Genomic DNA, 25,556 nt, shown 5'->3' on the forward strand with positions numbered 1-25,556 from the left:
TTAGAAAAAAGAAGAGTTGAATAATCTCTACAACACTAGGACTATGACAGAGTATCAAATGGATCACCTATCTTATTCATATCTCATTCTTTCTCTAAGGAGAAAGAATATAGGAGTTTGGGAGGTGTTGAACCCATTTTCAAGTTGACTTCGTTCTGCTTTGAGTAAAAAGCCACGTTGGCTAACATTTTAGCTGAACTTTAAGTGAGAGTTTTGCAAATGATAATTATCTTCAAGTGCAAATCTGACTTTCAAAAACCATCTAGGGATAGGGAAACAATTCTGCAATCAGAATTACTCATCTACAACACATGGTTAAAAAAAGAAAAGCTTTTTTTCTGAATAGGCATGTATATGCTTGCACCATGAAAGGCATTCCTCGATATATGGGATAAACGTAAATCTAGATACATTTATAAAATCCTAGCTGTGTAAAAATAGATTTGATGATTTGGGGAGACATACCAGACAACTTCAGTTGCACATGGAAAACAGACCAGTCAACTGACTTCTAAAATCTAAGCAGACTGGGAATGGTGAATACTTGGATGGGAGACCATCATGAAATTGTAGTTCAGTGTTTTTCAACCTTGACAGCTTTAAGATGTGTGGGCTTCAACTTCCATATTCTCCGGATGACATCTTAAAGTCATCAAGTTTGAGAAACACCAATGTACGGTAAAAGTTTGTTGCAAAAATATCCTGGGAAAAGGCAATGACAAATCAGTTCAGTTCTTTCACTTTTTCAAAGGGAACCCAAACTTTGAACCATTGTTAAATGAACAATTGTAAATTTAAAACTACCTATACATCCTTTATTTAAACATATTTTTCTATATCTTCTGACTCCCCCCCCCCCAAAAAAAAGTCAAGATAAAATTGTGGAAAACACTGGCCACTTTGGTGAAAAATAATCTCATCTATGAAATATCCCTTATGATACTATTTTTCTGGAAATGCCATTCTATTTGTCCAGAATAAATAAATGATGTTCTTTTACCATTACAAAAAATGTCATGTGAAGGGATAACGGTGTTTATTTATTATTATTACTCAGATTAATTATATATGGAATCTAATATCTTATGATATCATCACTGATCGAATTTCCTCCTTCAGATGGTGCCATCTCCTTTGAGTATCCTGATATCCAGTGCAGCGCAATGAAGTTATTTCAGAAAAAATCCCAGGAGAACTAACTGAAACATGGCATGGAAAGAAAAAAAAAAAGAATTTCCAATTCCTGTAAACACTTGGCAAGAACATTCTCTTTCAAATGTGGAATAAAAAAAATCCGGAGACACAAGAATTTTCCCCCTCCTCTTATTTCTCCATTGGGACATAAAACATGCTAGTTGAAAAGAAAAAAGCATACCTCTTGTTTTTCTAGCCCCCCCACCCTTCAAATCACCTCTTAACAATAATATTCAAAAGGAAATTTTTAAAAAAGAGAAAAATTACTGTTTTTTTGTCAATGTCTCAGGATGGAAAATAGCGGTCTTCATTGACACAAATATCAACTTTTAAACTCCACGTTGAAAGCTCCATTAACAGGAGTCATTCCTACATTGTTGTAAAATGAGGTTCTTATAAAGTTTAAAGTTACATTTCAACAATCCCACAGGACAGCATTCGTATTTTGTACTTTCCACAGAAAAAGGAGCGACCTTATCCTGCTACAGTATTATTACGTTTTATAGATTCAAAATATTATTTCATCTGTTCAAGCAGGTTTTTCAATAATTAAAAGCATGGTGTAGATCTGCATAGGCACACCTAATCATTTCTAGCTCTTTGCTAGTCAAATAAAACTTGACATTATATCTAATTTGGGACTAAATGGGCACGTCAAGGAAACTAAATCTGACTTTAAGATTTTAAGCAACATTCTGAGATATCATTTATGACTTCAGAGCTCTGGTAAAAATGTCGTTCCTTACATTTGATTCACAAGTAACTAAAATTAAACAAAAAAGTAACAAAATATAATGTATGGAGTACTTGCTGCTCTCCAAGTTCGATAGTTTGCTAGCGTACATTAATTAAACAGACTACGTAATATCACCAATATTAGCCAGTGTGGAGTTTATTCCCTGTTTATATACAATAACTGGCTTTATCAATATTGGTAGGATGTGGTTTTGTCCTTCATAGTTCCTTGATTAGTGGTTTTTTTTTCTGATTGAGTGTTGGTATTACTAAGAGCCGAGATGGCGCAGTGATTAGAGTGCAGTACTGCAGGCCACTTCAGCTGACTGTTAGCTGCAGTTCGGCGGTTCAAATCTCACCGGCTCAAGGTTGACTCAGCCTTCCATCCTCCCGAGGTGGGTGAAATGAGTACCCAGACTGTGGGGGGCGATATGCTGACTCTGTAAACCGCTTAGAGAGGGCTGAAAGCCCTATGAAGCGGTATATAAGTATAACTGCTATTGCTATTGCTATTAGTTCCTGTTTATATGGGTGTTGGAGGAGAGGAATTGTTTTTTTTATATTCTCTCTTTTAAACATAGAGTAAATGTGGTTTATCTCAATTTTTTCTTCAGAGAAAAACTGATTCGTCTGGATGTCTAGCTTTCAGGAATTCCCGAGTGTTTTTGGATTTAGCTTGGTCTAGGGTGCTCAGTTTCCAGTTGAAACTATGGTTGAATCTCTCCATATGTTGTAAGATTAAGGAATTCTCATTGTATCTTCTAATTATTTGTCGGGTTACGAATATAATGGAGCCCGCCCATTCCATTCGTAACCTGAGGATTTGCGAGAGTGAATCTCGTACCCTGAACAGGATCATTCTCTCCTTTCTTAAACTCAAGTACAGCTTCAGGACTAATCAAAAAATCTATTTCATTCACATCACAGAGTCCCCATTTTGATCCCCCAACATACCACAACAAATTCTTGAGCAGAGGAAGTCCTGAGAGGCATTACATCCTTGAAAAATCAGAATTGTTTTTTTTTTCTGGATGTCAAACATGAAGTTGAAGTCCCTTTGTGCTTTCCCAATTATATTTATGAAGCTCACGAACCTTCTGCTGGCCCAGTAATTGAATGCAAGGCTTGTTAAGTGCACATGAAGTATTTCATTAGCTCCATTTCGGCCTGCAACATGGCAGGTGAGGCCTCTGGAAGCCTGAACAGAGCATTGGAGGGGCGGATCCACCTCTCGGAAGCTCCATTTTGGCCAGCAACATTCAGGACAAATCTTGAAGAGCCTCTGGAGCTGTTCATAAGGGCGAACAACTTCCATGGTGTTGCAAGATTCCTACTTTTGGGACTTGTTCGTAACCGCTTGTTGCATAACTTCAAACATTCGCTAAGGGAACGCCCGTAACCTGGGGATTACCTGCATTTGTAGTACTGCTGCCACATATTTTTTTCATTAATTCTGGATCTATGGACATGCTCTGGCATCGAATTAAACCATCATTTCATCTTCTATTTTTAGGTCTTTGATTTTCCAGAGGCACTATAGCGGGGAGTTGATAAAATATTCACTTTCCTCTGTGAGATGTGCAAGCTTTTTTGTCAATACAATATATATTTGAATGCGTTTTTTAAATTGAAGACAGTGTATATTGTGTCTTTATCTGTGCCCATGTCTACTCTGTTTCTATAACTTCACAGTCAGGTCTCCAAACTTCAGTAGCGTAACGGTTCCCCCCCCCCCCACTCTCTTTTAATTAAAAAAGCAGAAAAGCAGATATGTTAATGCACTCATTCTGATGGATAATCCCACAAAATCCTAGTAGTAGGTGCAAATTTATTAAAATGGTTATATACCTTACTTTGAATCATAAATCTGCACAGCAGCTAACGTTTTCATAATTCGCAATGCAAATTAAAGAAATTATAAATCAGGAAAATTCCCCTCACCCCTGCTAATTAAAACAGCCGGGACAGGCAAAACACTCAGGGGGAAAGTTTGCATCTCCTCCCTCTTCAAAACTTCATCTGAAGGAAATGTTTGCTGGTGCTTTAATGCTAAGAAAGAGTGAACATTTTATTCAAGCCTTTCCCCAGCCTAGCACATGAGAACCATGTGCCTGCCCTCATGTGAGTTGCAACATATGCTCAGGGTCGCTGTTCTTATTTTGTAATCAGAAGCCAAAAAGCAATGCTGGTACGTTGAAGGGGTGTATCCTACATATTATATACGTTGATCCTATGAAGGTTGTTGGGGGTTTAAGATGCGAGAAGTCTGTCGATCCAGCGACTATGGTGTTTTTGGTTCCTTCTGATGATGGGAGTTCTATTTTGCTGTGGGGCTGGTTTCTTTATCCGAAGAAGGATGTATCTTCCACCACTGGTTGGTGAAACAACCTATAACATCACTCGACCACCTGACTCCAGTACACCAGGAGTCCAGCAGCCTGGAATGGCCTATTATGCAGATCCAGAAGGAATGATGATGAATCCTGTGGCCATGAGTTGCCATGTCCAACCTAAGTTAACCTAAGAAATTAAAACCCACTGGAATTACATTTAAAACAGTTAAAAATTGACAAAATCACCATCAGCCAAATGCAAAAAGCCACACTGCTTGGATCTGCACGCATATTACGAAAATACGTTATGACGTCCTAGGCCCCTGGGTGGGGCCCGACTAGTAATCAATGCCAAATCCAGCGAAACAACTGGTCGCTGTGATACAATTCTGTTGTTACAACAACAACAACAACAACAACAATTTGTATTTTATGTGCAAATCTTATTCTGTTCAAAACCATCATCTGTAATTACACATCCATGTCCCAACAACATAGAGGAAGCCATCAGAAAGACACCACAGAGACAGAATAGGACTCTTCCCTTGGGCAGGTGGTTGGACTAGAAGACTTCTAAGGTTCCTTCCAGCCCTATCATTCTATGTACTAATTCATTGCTAAACTAAGAACCCCCCTCTTATTAGACTTTTGATTATTTGTACAGCCTTAAATTGATCTGGAAGTCTATTTAGAACTTGAAACAAAAATAAACAATGGCATTTATGAAACTCTCAGGAAGCTACATTAAATAAATCCTAACTTGGCTGTACTTTTTTGGCTGTGGTTTAGTGACTCACTGGCTACTGTGAAAAATTAATGTATGATGACAACAGGGTGCATTTAAGATTGAAAACTATGAAGGGAGCCTGAATCATTTGGATAAACTGGACTGCTATTTAGAGAGGCATCGAGAAAATTAATCATTTAAGTATTGGAGCGCTACTACACAAAACATTGTCATCTTTAGACACGTACAGTCAAAAAATGACGAATTAGTTCAACTCAATATGAGAAATGTGACTCTACTTTTCCAGCCCACAAATACTTGCCTTATGACCTTTAAGCCTTTCCCAGTTAATTCTATTCCTGCTTTCTCTGTATGAGATTTTGTTTTAGTTCTCCTCACCCCATTCCTCAATTACTTAATAAGTGTATGAATAGCAATGTTTATGTTCTATTATCTCCTACATAATCCGATTCCACTTAGCTTTTTTTCTATGGGCCAAAGTTATAGCAGGCACAGAATGACAGTTGGCCTTACCTGAACTGTGATTTTAGGAGTTTTGCAGAAAGGTCCAGGATTGGGTTATTGTCATGTCCAATTGGCCTCAAGACTGAATTAAAATTGAAGCCATGCCTGTGTGTTCCTCCTTCCTGGCTCCAGTTTCAACAATGTACCTCCTCCAGGGATACAAGTCACAAGGGAGAGAACCTCCACCCCCCTAGTCTCACCTACTAAGGACCACTATCGGGCGGGACCTGGACCATCCTGCAAAACTCCTAAAATCACAGTTCAGGTAAGACCAACTCTCATTTTCCGGAGTCGTTTGCAGGATTGTCCGGGATTGGGACATACCCAAGTTTAGTCCCCCGGGAGGAGGAGCTCAATGACCGGAGTGTTGTCTGATGAGAGAACCTGTTGTAATATTCTGTGGCCAAACAATGCATCCACAGATGCGAACACATCCAACCTGTAATGCCGGATGAAGGGTGACGGGGAACTGAAGCCTGCTGCTGAATACCAGTTGTTATGCCATGTGAGATTGCCTGTGCAATCAAGCGCTGGAAACGTTCGGTAGGTTCTGCATATCCATGGGGAGCAAGCCCTGTTCCCCAGTGACCCCCTGAAAAGCAGCTTGGGGAGCCAAGGTAGGCCTAGCCATATCCTGACTTGTGATAGGCGCCTCATGGTGAAAAGGGTCCCCTTGATACAACCCTTGGTCTGGGGGTGAAAGAGAGCCCTCCCTTGAATATTCCCTAAGGGAACTTGGGGAACCCTGTTCAGAAACTGCCCCAGACATGCTCCCTATCGGAGAACGAGATCTGGTTGGGGAGGGACTGATCCTCCTGCTCTGGTCCCCTTTACCCTGCTCTGCTCTAGCTATCCTTTTTGTTAAGACCTCATGCCTATGTTCCTCGTCCCACTGCTCAGCCTAATGGGACTAGTTGCTGCTGATGCCTTCTGCCTTCTGACTGAGGCCGTGGGATGAACTGGTCAACTGCCCTCAGTGCCTTCCCCAGGTGATAAGGGAGGCGAGTCATCCCTCACAGATCGGTCTGCCATGCTGCTTCAAGCGTTTCCCCCCCTCATTCCCTCTGAGCTCGCAGCTACTCACAAGCCTTCCATGCACTGTCATGTCTTAACGGGAGGTTTAAATCGCTGCTGCCTCCTTCTCATCCGTCGGGCCACCAAACGAGTGCAGCCGAGCCGCTGGAGCCTTCCTTCCTGAGCACGGCATGCTCATCTGCTGCTCCACGTGGCTGCCTCCTCCTCGGCTCTCACTCCACGTGGTCCTCCAATCTCCGGTGGTGGTGTAAACCTCCGGCAGCTCTCTTCAGTCGAGCCACCCCCACGGTTGTCTCACAACGTGGCTGGCAGTGAATTGAGCGGGCTGGCTACCCCGAAGCCCAACAAGCTCAAAGCTGCGTGCAGATGGCTGTTCGGCGCTGCTCTCCTTCACGTGGCTCTGACCAACCCAAAATGGCCACTGGAATGGCGCCGGGCCTCTCTCTACGCAAGTTGCCCTACTCCCCTTACAAATGGCCAGGAACTGCCACTGACTAAGGGGAAGAATCTAGGGAAATGAGGAATGGAAGGCAGGGTAAGGGAGGGAGGAAGAAGAAGATTGAAGGAAGGTCCAGGAAATTTTCACACAGGAGCCAAGAAAATATGTCTCTTCTTTAGCCATACTGAGTTGAAACTGGGGCCAGAAAGGAGGAGCACAGAGGCGTGGCTTCAATTTTAACTCAGTCTTGAGGCCAATTGGACATGACAATAACCCAATCCTGTACCATCCTGCAAACTACTCTGGAATAGCACCGTTTTCTATAAATATAATTCTGCTTTAAGTATAATACATGTATTAATAACCCAAACTATGTTAGTCCAGGGTTTCAAATGTAACTCACTAAATGTATTACTTGGCAGTTCCATCTTTATTTTTTACCTGGTTTCTTAAAATCAGAGCTACAAACACTCCCACAACTAAAAAGGATAACTCACATTAACTTTTTAGTCAAGATTTTTTGAAGTTAATTGAATTTCACCTGGCAAAAAAAAGGTGGAAGGAACAATTCACTTTTTCAGCTGGTTTATTCTCAAATTCTTCTGAAACTGACTGGAAAGGATATAGCGCTTGGTTTTCCATTAAGACAAAATCAATTCAGAGTTTGGAGATCACTCCAGGGCTAATCCACAATTCTTTGCAAATAAGAGGAACAGTTCATGTTGATTTAGTAGATGGTGACTGGGCTAATAAGAACAAATTCCTTACTAAGAAAATCCATAGCTCATTGCTTTTATTACTTGTACAAGCTGCTGCTTCATGGTTTCTGGTTTCCATTTTCATTCAAACCAGTCTAAAATGAGAAAACAGCCTCTCCATTTTGCTGAGCCAGTGGTTGAGAATCTTCTCCTTTGCCTAGGAATATCTACATAGCCTTTTTAATTAGTTATCCTCATATTTAATTGAACATTCCCTTCATTTTGCGAACAAGGCAGGTGACTACATGCTGATTTATACTTCTTTTCACTGAAATGTATGTCAGTTTTTCTCTGACAATGTAATTATCGGAGATTAAAAAGGAGCAAGTTACATTTATTTGCATGTAAAATTATGCTCTACTTTTCTTCCACCAGCTCAAGGCAGAGACTTCCATCTCTAGCTTTCCCCCGTAACAAACAATCTTTTCAGCTAGGTTGGGACAGGATTGGTCCAAAGTTATCCAGTGAGTTTTCATGAGCCGTGGTGGCACAGTGGTTAGAATGTAGCATTGCAGCCTAATCCACTGCTCACTGCCAGGAGTTCAATTCTGACCTGCTCCAGGTTGACTCAGCCTTCTGTCCCTCCAAGGTGGGTAAAATGAGGACCTAGATTGTTAGGGGCAATATGCTGACTCTGTAAATCACTTAGAGAGGGCTATAACTCCCTCTCTAACGAGCTCCCCGTGGAGATTCGAATCCTCACCACCCTCCAGGCCTTCCGCAAAGCCCTTAAAACCTGGCTGTTCCGACAGGCCTGGGGCTAAAGAGCTGTTGCCCCCGTCTCGAATGGTATGACTGTTGTGTGTTTTTAAATTATGTACTGTTATGTTTTGTCTTTTATTTTCTGTCTGTACCCCCCTTCCCTGATTTGAATTGTGAGCCGCCCTGAGTCCCCTTCGGGGGAAAAGGGCAGCATATAAATATAATAAAATAAAATCAATCAAATCAAATCAAATATAAACCACTATATAAGTCTAAGTGCTATTGCTATGACTGAGAATGAACTTAAACCTGAATTCTTTCTTGTCCCAGTTTAAACGTCATAATTCTAATAACAACAACAATTTATGTATATTAAATAACTTTACTGGCATATTACATCACAGCATTAACAATCTTATCTTCTTCTCCTAAATTTCTCATTCTGGGCAAATTTTAAAGCTATTTAATAGTAACTTCCTTGGGAATCCTGACAACCACAGTTCAACAGAGGTAAGAAACCTCACAAAGAAATGTCCCAATATCCCTCACCAAATCACAATTCCTACAATTCACTGCAGAAAACCATGTCAAATCGACTGAAATAAACCTCCTCATGTTTTGTCTTGAAGGGTGCAGTACTATTAATCGAATCTCTGTAGTTCAAGGATCGGAGGCAGGTGACCAGAATACTTCAAATACTGAATGCTTTAAATACATATTTCTCAATGCGGGTCATCAGTGTTTAAAGCATTCTGGTCCTTTGCCTCCAGCTTTTAGTTGAACAATTATTTATTTATTTAACTGGACTGTTCCTACGCAATCTTTCAGTGCAATGTTTTGTGTGGAGTAATAATAAAAGATACAAGCAAGAGCATCCATAAAAGAACAGAAGGAAGAGCCATTCAGATAAATAAAATCCTGTAGAACAAGGGTCCCTGACCCTGGGTCCTTGGACTGGTCCCAGGTTGCGCGGTATGCCGGAAACAGGGTCGCGCAAACAAGTGAAGCCTCATGGGATGCAGGCAGCACATGAAATCAAGCCTCCTCCGGTCCACAGGAAAAAAACTTTCTACACAGAACCGGTCTCTGGTGCCCAAAAGCTTGGAAGCCACTGCTCTGGAGTTCTGAAAACAAATTAATTACTATAACAAACAAGTCACTAAAATATGTTGGGTAGGCTTGCTATCAAATGCGGCCATAAATCTCCACTCCCGAGAAATTCAAATCCACATTCAGTAACGAGTTGATAGCAGAAGCTTCACAGAGTTGGCGTAGCTAAACATGCTATTATTGTCAACATGAAGGCATTATGGATGTGCAGAAGGTTCGTCTAGTGCAAAATGCAAAACTCAAATCTCCATTTTAGGGTTTAAAGTCTATACCTTTCCTCCTGTCTTTATGAGTCATTGGGAATTTGGCTGTTCCCTATATAGCCTCCTCAAGGAGGTGGAATGCCTGCTTAAAATTCACTAAATGGTTTCGACCTTAAAACTGTTGAGTCCCAATTCACCAGTTTCAGACTTTTATCATCATTTTCTCCTTCTTCCACTTTGGACTTGAAAGTGTTGTCTGCATATCTCCTTTCCCCCCCTCTAGTTATGGCCGATTTTTCTACAGTATTTCTTTGTCAGTGGGATGTTCCCTCTGCCCTTCAACATTCTCTATCCTTTCTTTATCTCACCTGGAGATCTTGCAAAGAGGAATTTCCCTATCTTCTTCGGCTACAATCAGAAGTTTCTCTTCTTTCTGGCCTTTCTGTTCTCTCTCCCCCACCGACATGAGAAATCAGGGCGGAGGAGAGGGTGATTTCCATCTCTTCTAGTCTTCCTCAAGAGCGTGTGAAGGGCAAGAACCTCATCTGCTGCTTATCATAATCAGTCTGTGTCCAGGTAACCATTCAAATGAATTGAATATTCCACTCTGCTGCTCTTGCACTTGGAGACCAAAGTCAGATTCTTTCCCACAAAAGAACCCGTGACCCGTCAAAAGCGCGAACGTCATAAGCGCGCCGACAACACCGCGGCGCTAAAACCGCGATGTCAAAAGCGCGCCGACAACAGCGCGCCGACAACAGCGCGCCGACAGAAGCGCGATTTAATTTAAGGTAAGATTTACAGTTAGGTTTAGGGTTAGGTTTAGGGTTAGGTTTAGGGTTAGGTTTAGGGTTAGGTTTAGGGTTAGGTTTAGGGTTAGGTTTAGGGTTAGGGTTAGGGTTAGGGTTACGTTACAGCGCGCTTCTGTCGGCGCGCTTTTGTCGGCGCGCTTTAGGGCTAATTAGTCGCTCATTCGTCGCGCGGTTTTCTTACCGCGCTTTAGACACCGCGGTTTAGTCAGGCGCGCTTTTGTTGTGCACGCATTTGTGGTGGAACCAAAGAACCGGGTAGTAGTAGTGGGAGCAGACAGGACTGGATGTCTTTTCAACATGTCTGGGAACTGCAAATGAAAAGCTACAGTACTGCCTAGGCCAGTATGAGAAATGACCCAATAAATTTGGTATCGAGCTTTGCAGATGCTGTATTTAGGGTAAAAATTGGTAGAAGGTCACTGGCAATAGTGGGCCTTTCTGGTTAGCAGAATACAGATTCGATTAAGTGGGGGAATGACTCTCTCCTCTGGCCCCAGATGTCTCAGAAGGAAGGAAAGTTGTGGGATGGGGTTCTGGAAATAAAAGGAATATTCTGCTTTACTCTCACACTGTCAATTCCAGAATCACACTGTCAATGGGACACTTCCAGAATGGGACAACGTGGTGTGGCCAACTCACTGCAACTAACTCACCATAGCCAACATGCCATGGGACAATTCATCCTGGCCAACGCACCGCAGGACAACTCGCTGTGAGACAATTCAATCCAATTCAAGCATTCAAAATGATTTTAAAAATTGTTTTTAATTTCAGTCAGGGGCTCAACGTAATGCCCAAGTGCCTCTGAGCCTGAGCCACTGGTGTCCAGGATAGATTCATTTTCAAATAGGTCAAATTGGAAGGGCATGTGCTTGTAAAATGCCCCCTTTCCCACAAGTATGACACTTACTTGATGCTTCAGAAGGGAAGCACCTTAAGAATCTCCACATGCAATGTGCCTAGGTTCTCCATAATGCCCAGATAAGCTTGGTATGTGTTGACTAGCATTTTTTCAGTTGATTTCGTTTGCTTTCTGGAGTCTTTGACGTCTGGGCAAAAGTGGGGGAGAGGATGGGACGAAGAGAATTTTGGCATTTTCCTCTTCGAGCTCAATGGAATCAAAGTTAATGTCATTTTCGGCTGCATCTTTTTCAGGCTGATGTGAATTGGCAGTTTTTATGAATAAAAGAAAAATGCTCTCCTCGTGCTTGTGTGAGGTCCAAAGCAATTTTTCCACATTATTTCTGAGGTATGCATAGTTCTAATTCAGGTAATATATTGCTATACACTGAATCTAAAACTGTGGGAAAAAATTAGTACAGGTTCTATTTCAGATCTCAAAAGGAGTCCTATTAGGTGCATTCAGGTTTAAATTAGGAAACACAACAATCTTCTGTTTAATTGCTTGGTAAATTTCAATGTTTTCTCACGTGATTAATTCATTTAAAATTCCAATTAATCAAAGATATGGCATTTATTAAAAAGTAAAGTAATAAAAAAGGGAAACAGCAGCCTAATATAATTTTCTTTCTTTCACAAACATCTGTACAAACTCCTACTATAACAAATCAAGAGTAATGGTTTATTTCAAATGAATTTAATCAGTCATTAACTGCAACTTACATACAGGTTACTCTGGACAGATGGATATTAAAAATGCTTGCATCTATTTTTGTTGTCGCCATATAGAATGGATTGTAAGTAGAGCCGAGGTGGCGCAGTGGTGAGGGTGCGTTACTGCAGGCCACTTCAGCTGACTGTTATCTGCAGTTCAGCGGTTCTAATCTCACCGGCTCAAGGGTGAAATGAGGAACCGGATTGTTGTTGGGGGCGATATGCTGACTCTGTAAACCGCTTAGAGAGGGCTGAAAGCCCTATGAAGCGGTATATAAGTCTAACTGCTATTGCTATTGCTAAGTGAAGCAGTCCATAAACTTTGCATGTGTATGTGTATGTACATACATACACATTTGTCGTCAAGGAATGAGCCAAAAGATGTTTGCCAATTTGGTTGCAGTTATTATAACAAAATGGGGCAAAATCAGTGATTAAACCTAAGAGTTGATTACTTTTTTCCCACTGGCACGGGAAAAAATAAGTTTATTTAATCAAGCGCCAAATTTTGATATTTTTAATGCACTGATATTCCCTCTGTATAATATCAGTAGGACACATTTGTAGCTATAATAATAATTCAATAGCAAAGATTCAAAATATTTCAAAGGGGAGAATACTTTTTCATGAACAGCATGTATGTATGATAATTCTGTGGGGTTCCCCCCCCCACTTCAGTTGCTTTTGTCTGTTAATTCAACTTTTTTTTGTTGTAAATTCTGTATTTTAATATATATTATTTTGCTTTTAAAAGCTGATTAAAATGTAAGGAAATAATAGACGCGCAGTGCATTGATTTAAATATATTTAATCGAATTGCAGTGTTTACTTTAAGAGTATTTCTTGTATTTAACATTACAACTCTCCGAAGTCTCTCTCTCACGTAACTAACAGGAAATTTTGCTCCAAAACATCTGGAGGACACCACATTGCCTAACTCTTAACTTTTATCTGATAATAGCTACTGGGATGTTGCCAACGTAGGGGAAAAACAGTCATATATTGTTACTAACCAAGATTTGCTATTTGATCTAACATAGGTTTACCAGAACAGCAATCCTAATTGTGATTATGGAGGTGCAATATGGTACATCTGTATACCCAGAACCCTGTTACTGATGGAGAAAGCAATGTTTTGTTTTTTCTTTCACAATGCAGTTTATGTTTTGTGTTCCAGAAACTCACTCCTGTAAGTACAGATTTGCTTTAGGCTGGCACTGCTAATAGTTCCAGAGAAACAAAGACTATTTGATATGCTAGATACAAACCACATAGTATCTCATAGTAGAGCTTATGGTTGGCTTCTGGTAGCCTGCAGACAGTGGTGGGATTCAAATAATTTAACAACCGGTTCTCTGCCCTAATGACCAGCTGGATAGGCAGGGCTCAGTGGTCATGTGACTGCGTGGGCGTGGCCAACTCAATGTCACTCAGGTCGATGGGCGCTTCGCCTTAGCTGTTACAATGTAATAAGAGTTAATTGGAGAGGCAGTTTCTGTAAGCAGGGCAACAAAGATTAGGCTAGAAACAACACCAGAATGTTTCCTTCCTGCCTTCCTTACAGGATTAGCCCTGTAATGTGGGAAAAAACAAAAGGAGATTTCTTCCAACAACCGGTTCTCTGAACTGCTTAGAAAGTTACCAACCGGTTCTCTCAAATCGGTGCGAACCGGCTGAATCCCACCACTGCCTGCAGATGACTAGCAATACAAGTCATCCTCAACTTACCACCACAATTGAGACTATCATTAAGTGAGGCATTTGTTAAGTGAGTTTTGCCCCATTTTACAACCTTCCTTGCCACAGTTGTTAAGTGAATCCCTGTAGCTAATAAGTTAGTAACCTGGTTGTTAAGAGAATCTGGCTTCCCCATTGACTTTGCTTTGCCAGAAGGCTGTAAAAAGTGATCACATTACCTTGGGACACTGCAACCGTCATAAGTATGAACCAGCTGCCAAGGATCTGAATTTTGATCCTATGATCGTAGCAATACTTCAAAGGTCGTAACTGGAAAAAGGATCATAAGTCACTTTTTTTTTCAGTGCCATTGCACATTTGAACAGTCAGTAAATGAACTGTTCTTAGTTGAGGGCTACCTGTACCCACTGCCCATGTCAACCCTCCAAGGTAGAGCAGAGCCGAGGTGGCGCAGTGGTTAAATGCAGCACTGCAGGCTACTTCAGCTGACTGCAGTTCTGCAGTTCGGCTGTTCAAATCTCACCGGCTCAAGGTTGACTCAGCCTTCCATCCTTCCGAGGTGGGTGAAATGAGGACCCGGATTGTTGGGGGCGATATGCGGACTCTGTAAACCGCTTAGAGAGGGCTGAAAGCCCTATGAAGCGGTATATAAGTCGAACTGCTATTGCTATTGCTATCTATCTATCTATCTATCTATCTATCTATCTATCTATCTATCTATCTATCTATTATCTATCTATCATCTATCTATCGGATTGTTGGGGGCGATATGCTGACTCTGTAAACCGCTTAGAGAGGGCTGAAAGCCCTATGAAGCGGTAGATAAGTCTAACTGCTATTGCTATTGCTATAGACTAAGAAACAGTGCAGATCTGAATCTACTTTGATTAGAACAGCTGTAGTAGCAAAATCTTGCAAGCCTGGGAGACTGACAAATTTCTGTTAAGGTATGTCCTTGGCTTCATTTATCTGATCGTTGCCTTGGGAATGGATCTTCGCTCTCTTCTACAAGGGTCATCCTCTGTGCTCACTATGCCACCTGATTAGGTTACAGCATCCTGCGCCTTCATATGGCTGGTTGATGAGCAATAACATAGTGAAGACGAGCTGAGGTGGCGCAGTGGTTAGGGTGCAGTACTGCAGGCCACTTCAGCTGACTGCTATCTGCAGTTCAGCGGTTCTAATCTCACCAGCTCAGGGTTGAACTCAGCCTTCCATCCTTCCGAGGTGGGTGAAATGAGGACCCGGATTGTTGTTGGGGGCGATATGCTGACTCTGTAAACCGCTTAGAGAGGGCTGAAAGCCCTATGAAGCGGTATATAAGTCTAACTGCTATTGCTATTGCTACAGTTTATTGGCAAAATATTCCAAAATTGCATTGGTTGCTAAAAACCTGATAAGCTTTCTCTCCTCAATTTAATTTTTTTTTTTTTTTTTGGCAAAGCTCATTTTCAGTTTGCACTTCAGCATAGCATGAAAACACAGTCCTTCCCCCCCCCCTCTTGCTTCCATCATCCAATGTTTGTAAATTAAACAAAATGGAAATAATATTGTTGGCTAGGTAGAGATGACAAATGGTGCCTTTGTTTATGAAGAGTGCTAAGTATAAAAATAGACATCAGAATAATGTGCACAACAACCCATTGGGACTCTCTGTGCAGTGGAAAGAACATGAAGGGTGGAACTAAAATAAGATTAATAACTACTTAAGAAAAACAGCCTTGTTAACAAGGAAAACAAGAAACCTCTCCTCAACTGGTGGAATTGGATGTTTCTCCTCATTCCAAAACATAAACCTTAATTTTAAAGAAACGGTGCGCTATTTGTGTTGCTTTTTCAATCGGAAGAATAAAACCAACCATTCTATTCCTTACGAATTTCTGGGTCCCACAATTCACCTTACAGATATTCAAGAACGATTTATACATGAAAACTCTTGGCTCTAAAAAAAAGCCCCAATAAGTTGTTTATAATTAATTGCATGAACAATAGAAGTGAGCTTTCAAGCTCAGCGCTGAGAGAGAGTTTCTTTTTATCTAATTGCTTGGAAGCCTTCCAAACTATTGAGCATTCCGGTGCACAACTGATTCCATAATTTAATAAAACAAGAATGCTCGGATGAAAAATATTGTTGTCGAAGTTGGTTGAACTACATGAATTCACTACTTAGGCAAATTCAGGACTCCAGAAATATCCTCCCGATAATCAAAGTGCCTTTCCCCACCGTTGAGCTGATATGCTTCCTACTCCATTGCTGAATCAGCAGAAAGCTATACCAGTATGAAATGCACTGTCCCCACTGCTAACCTTAATCTCCCTTTAATGCTTTTGTTTCAAGTGATTACGCGCTCTGCATGGGGCTACCCTTGAAAAGTGTTCAGAGACTGCAGCTAGTCCAGAATGCAGCCGCGCGAGCTGTGCTGGCTGGGGGATTCTGGGAGTTGAAGTCCACCGGACTTCAAGTTGGCCAAGGTTGAGAAACACTGGTTTAGAGGATGAATAATGAATTAAATTAAAGCTAATACACTAATGCACTTCCCAAAGTAGCCTTTGTCCCATCTGATTTGGAATGTACATGCCACACAAAGCCTGCTGTGACCTTCAAACCAATAGAAGTTGTACCCTCTGTAACACCGAATAATCTAATTTCATTGCCGTCCCATTAGAGCAGTGTTTCTCAACCCTTCTCTGTTTCCAGGGTATCCCCATGGGCGAGATCTAAGCACCCTGTGGGCTGGACTACAAGAAAACACAACATTGCTTGCTATAAAGAAAGATTTTTATATATGAACCTGTTGCAGAAATATGACATTATTCTTTTTCCCCATTTTATCTACTTATCGGTTAAACTTCACAGCTCCTGTAACAAGTGGATGGTAGGCCATGTCTTGACCCAAAAGAAAGAAGAGATAATAACTCATCCAGGAGTGCATTCAGCCTTCAGTAGTCTATTGGGTCTGGTATCTTCTGACTTGGGGAAGATAATTCTGTCTGGAATATATCATACCTACCTACAGTGTGTGTTATCTGCTTCTCGGGAGAACATTTTATAGTGAATACGTGCTTTACTGGACTAACTAGGCGAGAGGTATCTATTATTCATGAAGCTATTGTTTATGATGCCATTATGCAAATAATACAAATAACATCACTTTCTCCAATTTGCATCTATCGCTTTATGATGTGTGCAGAACACTGGTTGATTCAATGGGAAGTTTGTTGTACTGAGGTCTGGTGGATCAAGATTTCATTTTACTTTGTTTAATAATTTCGTTTCACTTGCCTATCACTGTTCTTTGTATCACAATACCCTAACCCTAAGAGCCGAGGTGGCGCAGTGGTTAGGGTGCAGTACTGCAGGCCACTTCAGCTGACTGTTATCTGCAGTTCAGCGGTTCTAATCTCACCGGCTCAGGGTTGACTCAGCCTTCCATCCTTCCGAGGTGGGTGAAATGAGGACCCGGATTGTTGTTGGGGGCAATATGCTGACTCTGTAAACTGCTTAGAGAGGGCTGAAAGCCCTATGAAGCGGTATATAAGTCTAACTGCTATTGCTATAGCCTTAATGGATGAAATACTGAACTAGATTAAATGGGAAATATAACCACTATTCAGTGGTGGGTGGTGCAGTCTGGTATGGCCATACTGGGAGTAGCCAGGAGAAGCGGCACTGTACCGGTACGGTGGCTTGTTTGGCCCACCTGCCTGCATTCTATGGGCATTTAATACCACAACTGACCCATTGCGCATGCATGCACAGCATGGAGCACCTGCGTGACCTCCGCTGGGCAGGTGGGTGTAGCAGGGTGGTGGTGTGCCCTTCTAGGACGCCTGGCCCCATGCGCAATGTACTGGCTGCGCCGAGGTCCGGAACCTGCCACTGCCACTACTCATAGATTGTCTCTGTTAATATGTTTACTTTCAGCTTGTTACTTGTTGTGGAAGTATACAAGTCAAGAAAATTAAGAAATCCTTTAGTATAGTATTTTATTTATAATGTCCTGTTGTGACTCAGCAGATGTCTTCTGTGAGTCTTTTCAGGATGCAAGATTAACACTGCAGCTGGGGCTCATGAGTGGCGTGTTCTGGGGATAAAAGGACGGGTAGTGCCACACCCTGGTTGCAGGAGTCAACGTTCCTTGGTTTGTTCAACATTGATTGATCATCAGTCGTGGTTTATGTAAGATACACTTGGAGAAGTGCTTTGTTTTCTGTAACCCTGATTCAAGGATACACTTGGAGAAGTGCATTGCGTTGTAGGAGTTTTTGTTTAGTATTCTGTTATCTCATCAGAGACTGTATTTATGTTATTTTTGGGCTCGCAGCCAGTCTGAGGAGAACTGATAAAGAGAGTTCCTTTTAAGTTGTTTGCCTGTTGTCTATTTAATGAGCGGAGAAGGGGGGACAGAACAATGTCCCTAGTTCAATATATTATGTCTAGAAAAATGTGAAATCTTGAGGAGCTGTTGATAGTCAAGTAATGAGTTTGAATGAGGCTAGAATCTAGGATGCCATGAGTTCTAGTTTCCCCTTAGATATAAGGCAGCTGGGGTATTTTGGGCTAGTCACTTTTGTCAGCTCTAGTAAGGAAGCAGTGGCAAACCTCTTTTGATAAATCTTGCCAAGAAAATTGCAGAAACTTTTCCAATAAGTCTTCAAATATCAGATATAATTAAGGGGAAAAAATGAAGTAATAATTTTGACACAGTCTAAGAAGCACTCTTCTATATTCCTAGAAAAAATGATTTATTTAGCATACCTCCAAATGAGTATGATTAAACTGAAAATAGAATGGATCTATAATGTTAATCGCAGTATTATTTCAACAATGCTGCTAAACCAGTGCTCATTTGGAAGGCAAAATGAATTTGCGGGACATTTAAAAAGAAATTGTCAAGCAATGCCATTTTCAAAAAACATTTTTTAGATTATTAATGAAGTCAAAAAAAATCAGAGCACGGCGAAACGCCTAACAACTCATCATCAGAATTTGCATGTGCCAAATATTCATAGATGATATTCAGCTTCTGAAGAAAAGACTTATAAGGCTGCATACCTCAGTCTATCATTTTGCTAGACACAGAATGAAAAACATGGTGCCAAAAACGACTCTGAAAAAAACAGTGTATCTGTGTTGCCAAAAAGCTGAATTCCCTTCTCATAGCTAAGGTATTTATTACTGTTTGGTCACAGTCCCGCAGAACCAGCATTTGCTGCATGAAGATTATAAATGATGCATAAACCCTATTTTCCAGTTTGTGTGAGAAAGGAAAGAGACGTATGATAGACCACAAACATCAAAAGAAGGAGTTTATCACTCAAGTTGAATAACTGATTGGTCATCTAGGAATTAAATTCTTGGCCAGGAAATGAAATCTTATAGCTGCTCAAGGCTCCATACATAATAACCAAGCCCCTCTGCCATTTGGTATGATTGAATTATTTATCTGAGTACAACTGTTTCTTGAATAATAGCTTACGACAAGCTGAGAGTGACTGGCCTTATCTCTTTCTCTAATAAGAAATATTCATTGTGTTGTCAAATAAGGCAATTTAATCTTACTATTAATAATGTCTTTTCCAACCATTCGCAGCACAAGCTCCCATATCTTTCTTTATTCTTCCCGAAATATTTTTTTTTTCCAAATGTGATTTTCTTTTTTGATGAGGTGGTAGTAATACACCATCACCGTATATGCAAACACTTGCAAAGTTATGTTTTTATTTACCCAATTCTTATGTGGATGGAAATGATGACTTACAAGCCTAGCATTTAAATTCCGAAGATTTCATTCAACCCACTAAAAAGTTCCCACCGTATTTAATAAACGGAGAATTACTAGCGGAATGAGAAAAGGTGCAATTACAGAATCCCAGTTAAGGCTTTCAACTCCACAGGCTTCATCTTTGAAGCAACAAAGACACCTCTTATTTGCCTGTGATGATTAAAAATGCATTCAACTGAATCGAAGGGTGGCTGAACTTCAGGTCCAGAGAGAGAGACGAAGATTTAAAAAAAAACGCTGAAACACGGTGGGCCAATGCACGATGTCTCTGTTTATGCATTTGATTATCAAGCTAAAATCGAACATGGGGGGGGGGGGGAGAGAGAGAGAGGAGGGGGGGAAACGGGCGATGCACGCAGCTGCAATTTCTTACGGTACTCTCTGACCATTGACATTTAGGAGACTGGAACTGCGTCACAACTAGAAAGCACAACAGAGACTTGGAAAGCACATTAGGCAGTCAGTCAGCTGGAACAAAAGAGAACTGCAATTTAGCAATAGCAGAATAGAAGCATGTAAAAACAAGCCAAATATAAAGTCAGCAGGGTAAGCATATGACTCCAAAAGCACTTTTTCAACAGAGTTTTGCACTCCCACTCCCTTTTTACAAACACATACAAATCACAATGCCTTGCGATTCTAAAACTGCAGAACTGTTAAAGCATAATTCTTTCTGTTTACAAAAATAGGTTTAAGTCTCTGGTATTCTCAGGTAGGATTAAAATCCCAGTCCTAACCACTGCCAGAGACTAGATAAGCCAAACAGCCTGATTTAGCATAAGGCAAGAATCAGAAGCAACCAAAATTTATTCACCCAGGACTTAACTGGATAAATCACAGAGACTTGTGTGTGATATTGAAATTCGATGCATTAACATTGGAATATAAAGAACAAAACATTGATATTCCTCATGAGCAAGGACCCTGAAGTTATTCTCACAGAGATTAAAATTTCTCACAGATTTTTTCACGGAGTCCTAGGGCAGAAAAGGGGATTTGCCTCTTGTATCTTTCACTCTCTGTAGATTTCCAGAATCTGTTCTCTTCATCCTAACATCAATACCACTCAACACTCTATATCCCATGGATCTTGAACGCCTATGGAAAGGAGGCTGACAAATGCTTGAAATTTTGTGTTAAGTGGAGTTTTCATAGAAAATTTCATAGCATTGAGAAAAAATAACAGGGAGAAAAACCCTAGTTCTTTAAAGGACATGAACCAAGAATGAAGAACAGCAGATTGGGAGAGATTCCTGTAGGAAATCAAAACCCAAAGATCCTGGATGATACAAGACTCTTCAATAAACACTCCTTCTACCTGAACACATATTAGTCACTAGAACTGAATTATTAGAACACAGTTTGCTTTTGTATATATTTTTAAAAAGTTGTGAGTAGCCTTTTATCTTAAAACTTCAGAGTGCTACGGCCAACTGCTTTATAACTTTAGAAGAGTTCATTATAAGCATACAAGAGTTAATTCTAACGGTAGAAAAGCAGCAGAAGTTTATTCAAATATTATGTCCACTGTTTATGGTCTAAAGGACTAATTGATACCAAGGACATGGAATGGTTTTTACCATATTGAATGTTTAACTGCTGGAAAACATCATTTCAGCCTATAAATTTGCAAATCAGTTTACGGGTTCTTACTTGTACTATCCTATGATACACTGGGAAAATGTTGTGATGTCTACTCAATTCAAATTCACCATGAAAACCCAGTTTTTTCATATAATGAATATGTGTATTTATGATATGATCATAAACAAATGGCTGATATATAGCAAATAATGAGAAAACTGGGACAGAATTGTAAAGTAAAGGATAGAAATTGGAGGGAAAGGACATGGATGGAAAGAAGCTAAAACAACTACAGGAAAGTTATATATATATAACTTTGGAGGTGTCTTGGCGACGTTTCGACGAAGTCTCATTCGTCATCTTCAGGCTTTGTGCTTCCAGGAGCAATGGAAGCACGAAGCCTGAAGATGACGAATGAGACTTCGTTGAAACGTCGCCAAGACACCTCCAATTTTACGTGGGAAAAAACCTGAATAACCAAAGACAGACAGACAGACAGACAGACAGACAGACAGACAGACAGACAGATATATATACACACACACACACACACACACACACACATACATACATACACACACACACACACATTCATAGAGAAAAGGAGAGCTGCAAAAAACTCCAAAAAAGCAAGAAAACTTAAGATTAAAAAAGGCTGAAAAATATAGAACAATTTTGATGTAAATAAAATTGTTTTTGAAGTGGGTGAAAAAGAGTAGACTTTACACAAGCAAACTATACAAGGGTGAACACATTTAAAAACAAAAGTGGCAGAAGTATTTGGAAAGAAAATAAAATGAATGTTGAAAGAAATATTTTATAGGTTTGAATGGACATGAGAGACATAATCAGACAAAAAAATAATAATGAAAAGGAAGCCATAAATGTGGTGAGACTGTTTGAAGAACGATAAGAATGAAGAATAGATAGTGAAGAAAATAAACATGACCTAATTATCGAAATGTTAAAATGTGAATGCAGATTGCTTATGGAGTGGTTATGCAACTATCTCTTCCTCATGTTTCAAAGAATGTTGTTATTGGTCCCAAATGCGAAAAGAAAAGAAACTTGTGTGAATGCAATAATAATAGCAATAGCAATAGCAGTTAGACTTATATACCGCTTCATAGGGCTCTCAGCCCTCTCTAAGCGGTTTACAGAGTCAGCACATCACCCCCACAGTCTGGGTCCTCATTTTACCCACCTCGGAATAGCAATAGCAATAGCAGTTAGACTTATATACCGCTTCATAGGGCTTTCAGCTCTCTCTAAGCGGTTTACAGAGTCAGCATATCGCCCCCACAGTCTGGGTCCTCATTTCACCCACCTCGGAATAGCAATAACAATAGCAGTTAGACTTATATACCGCTTCATAGGGCTTTCAGCCCTCTCTAAGCGGTTTACAGAGTCAGCACATCACCCCCACAGTCTGGGTCCTCATTTTACCCACCTCGGAATAGCAATAGCAATAGCAGTTAGACTTATATACCGCTTCATAGGGCTTTCAGCCCTCTCTAAGCGGTTTACAGAGTCAGCATATCGCCCCCACAGTCTGGGTCCTCATTTCACCCACCTCGGAAGGATGGAAGGCTGAGTCAACCTTGAGCCGGTGAGATTAGAACCGCTGAACTGCAGATAGCAGTCAGCTGAAGTGGCCTGCAGTACTGCACCCAAACCACTGCGCCACCTCGGCTCTTAGGAGTTGAATTATGGAACATGGCTGTGTTATTATTGAGCTGAGGGATGATTGGTGAATGGGGTAAGAACAGAGTGCTTGGGAATAAATTGTATGCATATCATCAGCGCAACAAGGAGCTAGAAGTAAAACAATTTAAACAATCAAATAAGGTCATATTCTGCTTCTACAATTCTTCGCTGGATATTGAACATAAAACTTAAGTAAAGTTTTTTTTAAAAAAGTCATTAGAAATGTATTAATTGGGGATATTTTAAAAATAGAAGACTACATAGGAATTAGTCAATGATAGAAGTAAGAATTGATTGCACGGAGAGAGAAGTATAGACAGCTGTAGTGAATAATGTAGCAAGTAAACTAAGTTTAGATTTCCTTTCCTTGTCCTTTATCTTCTGCCTTTAATTTATTTTGCTTACTACAACATACACTTTTTTCTTCACTTTGCATAATGCTGCTTACTTTGAAAGGGAATAGCCTTTTGGTATATATGTGTGTGCATATGCATAAACATTACTTTATCAAGAGAGTCAAACACTGCAAGCTATCAAAATCTGCAGTTTAAAGTTCGAAACATAGAAACAAGTGAATATTTCAAAATCTTTACTTGTTTTAAAGGTACTCCCCATCCTCTGTTAAACCACATAAGACCCAACAATAGCAATATAGCAATAGCAGTTAGACTTATATACCACTTCATAGGACTTTCAGCCCCCCCTTACAGAGTCAGCATATCGCCCCCAACAACAATCCGGGTCCTCATTTCACCCACCTCGGAAGGATGGAAGGCTGAGTCAACCTTGAGCCGGTGAGATTAGAACCGCTGAACTGCAGATAGCAGTCAGCTGAAGTGGCCTGCAGTACTGCACCCTAACCACTGCGCCACCTCGGCTCTTAGGGTTAGGGTATTGTGATACAAAGAACAGCGATAGGCAAGTGAAACAAAATTATTAAACAAAGTAAAATAAAATCTTGATCCACCAGACCTCAGTACAACAAACTTCCCATTGAATCAACCAGTGTTCTGCACACATCATAAAGCGATAGATGCAAATTGGAGAAATCATGGCATTAAAAACCAGAAAGCCAGATCACTGGAGGAAAGCCTGTGTCAGAGGTTTGAAAGGGCAACAACTCCATCACCAGAAGGAGTGTGATATTCATCACGAAGGATATTTTGCACTTCTCAGCAGGATTGGCTTGGCAAGCCTTCATTGGAAAGATCTCTTCTGTTTCACATCTTTATTAGCAATAGCAATAGCAGTTAGACTTATATACCACTTCATAGGGCTTTCAGCCGTCTCTAAGCGGTTTACAGAGTCAGCATATCGCCCCCAACAATCCGACAAGTTACGTAATGGATTCAGAAGGATCTAGAGAAAGACGTAAAGACACAATCTGTTTCCAATAATTAGAGATTACAATCACAAATTAACCTATCAACTTCTGGTAAGAGCCGAGGTGGCGCAGTGGTTAAATGCAGCACTGCAGGCTACTGCTAGATCAGCAGTTCAGCGGTTCAAATCTCACCGGCTCAGGGTTGACTCAGCCTTCCATCCTTCCGAGGTGGGTAAAATGAGGACCCGGATTGTTGGGGGCAATATGCTGACTCTCTGTAAACCACTTAGAGAGGGCTGAAAGCCCTATGAAGCGGTATATAAGTCTACTGCTATTGCTATATTGCTATATTCTGGTATCTGGGGCACCCCCAGGTGTATGTGAAGAGAGAAATAGGTAAATATATAAAACGTATGTATTTGGCCAAACTGATTATCAATGAGGAATCACTAATACTATATAACTTTCACAGCTCAAAAAGAGTTTTTATTTGTTGACTCTGTACATAGGATCAACTCAGTGGTGGGTTTCAAAAAATTTTGGAAGCTCTTCTGTAGGTGTGGCCTGCTTTCCGGGTCCACTGGTGGAACCTCTTCTAACCGGTTCGGTAGATTTGATGAACCGGTTCTACCGAATAGGTGCGAACTGGTAGGAACCCACCTCTGGATCAACTGCAGAAGGAAACCAGTGAAAGACATGCTAGTTTAAATACCGTATTTTTCGGAGTATAAAACGCACCTTTTTCCCCTCAAAAAAGAGGGTGAAAATCTGGGTGCGTCTTATACACTGAATACAGCATTTTTGGCCTCCTGAAAGCCCACCCCCTTCATCAAAATGGCCGTGCATAGCCTTTAGGAGGATTCCACCTCGGGAGCCGAGGTAGCGCAGTGGTTAAATGCAGCACTAGAGGCTAGTTCAGCTGACTGCAGTTCTGCAGTTCAGCTGTTCAAATCTCACCGGCTCAGGGTTGACTCAGCCTTCCATCCTTCCGAGGTGGGTGAAATGAGGACCCGGATTGTTGTTGGGGGCGATATGCTGACTCTGCAAACCGCTTAGAGAGGGCTGAAAGTCCTATGAAGCAGTATATAAGTCTAACTGCTATTGCTATTGCTATTCCGGAGTGCTCCTGGGGGCTGGGGAAGGCAGAAATGAACAAAATGCAGGCCGTTTTTTGCTCGTTTTTGCCCCTCCTCCCAGACCCCAGGAGAACTCTATAAGCCTCCTAAAGGCTATGCATGCCCTTTCTTTTGACAAAAAAGGGTCCATTTTC

General features: G+C 40.8%; 2 protein-coding genes across 4 annotated transcripts in view; one reads left to right on the top strand and one right to left on the bottom strand.

The window, feature by feature from the left end:
- BCL2 (BCL2 apoptosis regulator) overlaps nucleotides 1-25,556 on the bottom strand; it is a 141,959-nt gene that overhangs the window by 106,171 nt on the left and 10,232 nt on the right. The gene's annotated exons all lie outside the window — the stretch shown is intronic.
- On the top strand, nucleotides 3,104-4,453 carry LOC116512175 (vesicular, overexpressed in cancer, prosurvival protein 1-like). The gene is made up of 2 exons (XM_032222506.1): nucleotides 3,104-3,110; nucleotides 4,185-4,453. The coding sequence occupies exons 1-2, from the start codon at nucleotides 3,104-3,106 to the stop codon at nucleotides 4,451-4,453; spliced, it is 276 nt and encodes a 91-aa protein (XP_032078397.1).

The sequence above is a fragment of the Thamnophis elegans genome, chromosome 8 (genome assembly GCF_009769535.1).
Source record: "Thamnophis elegans isolate rThaEle1 chromosome 8, rThaEle1.pri, whole genome shotgun sequence".
Classification (NCBI taxonomy): Eukaryota; Metazoa; Chordata; class Lepidosauria; order Squamata; family Colubridae; genus Thamnophis; species Thamnophis elegans.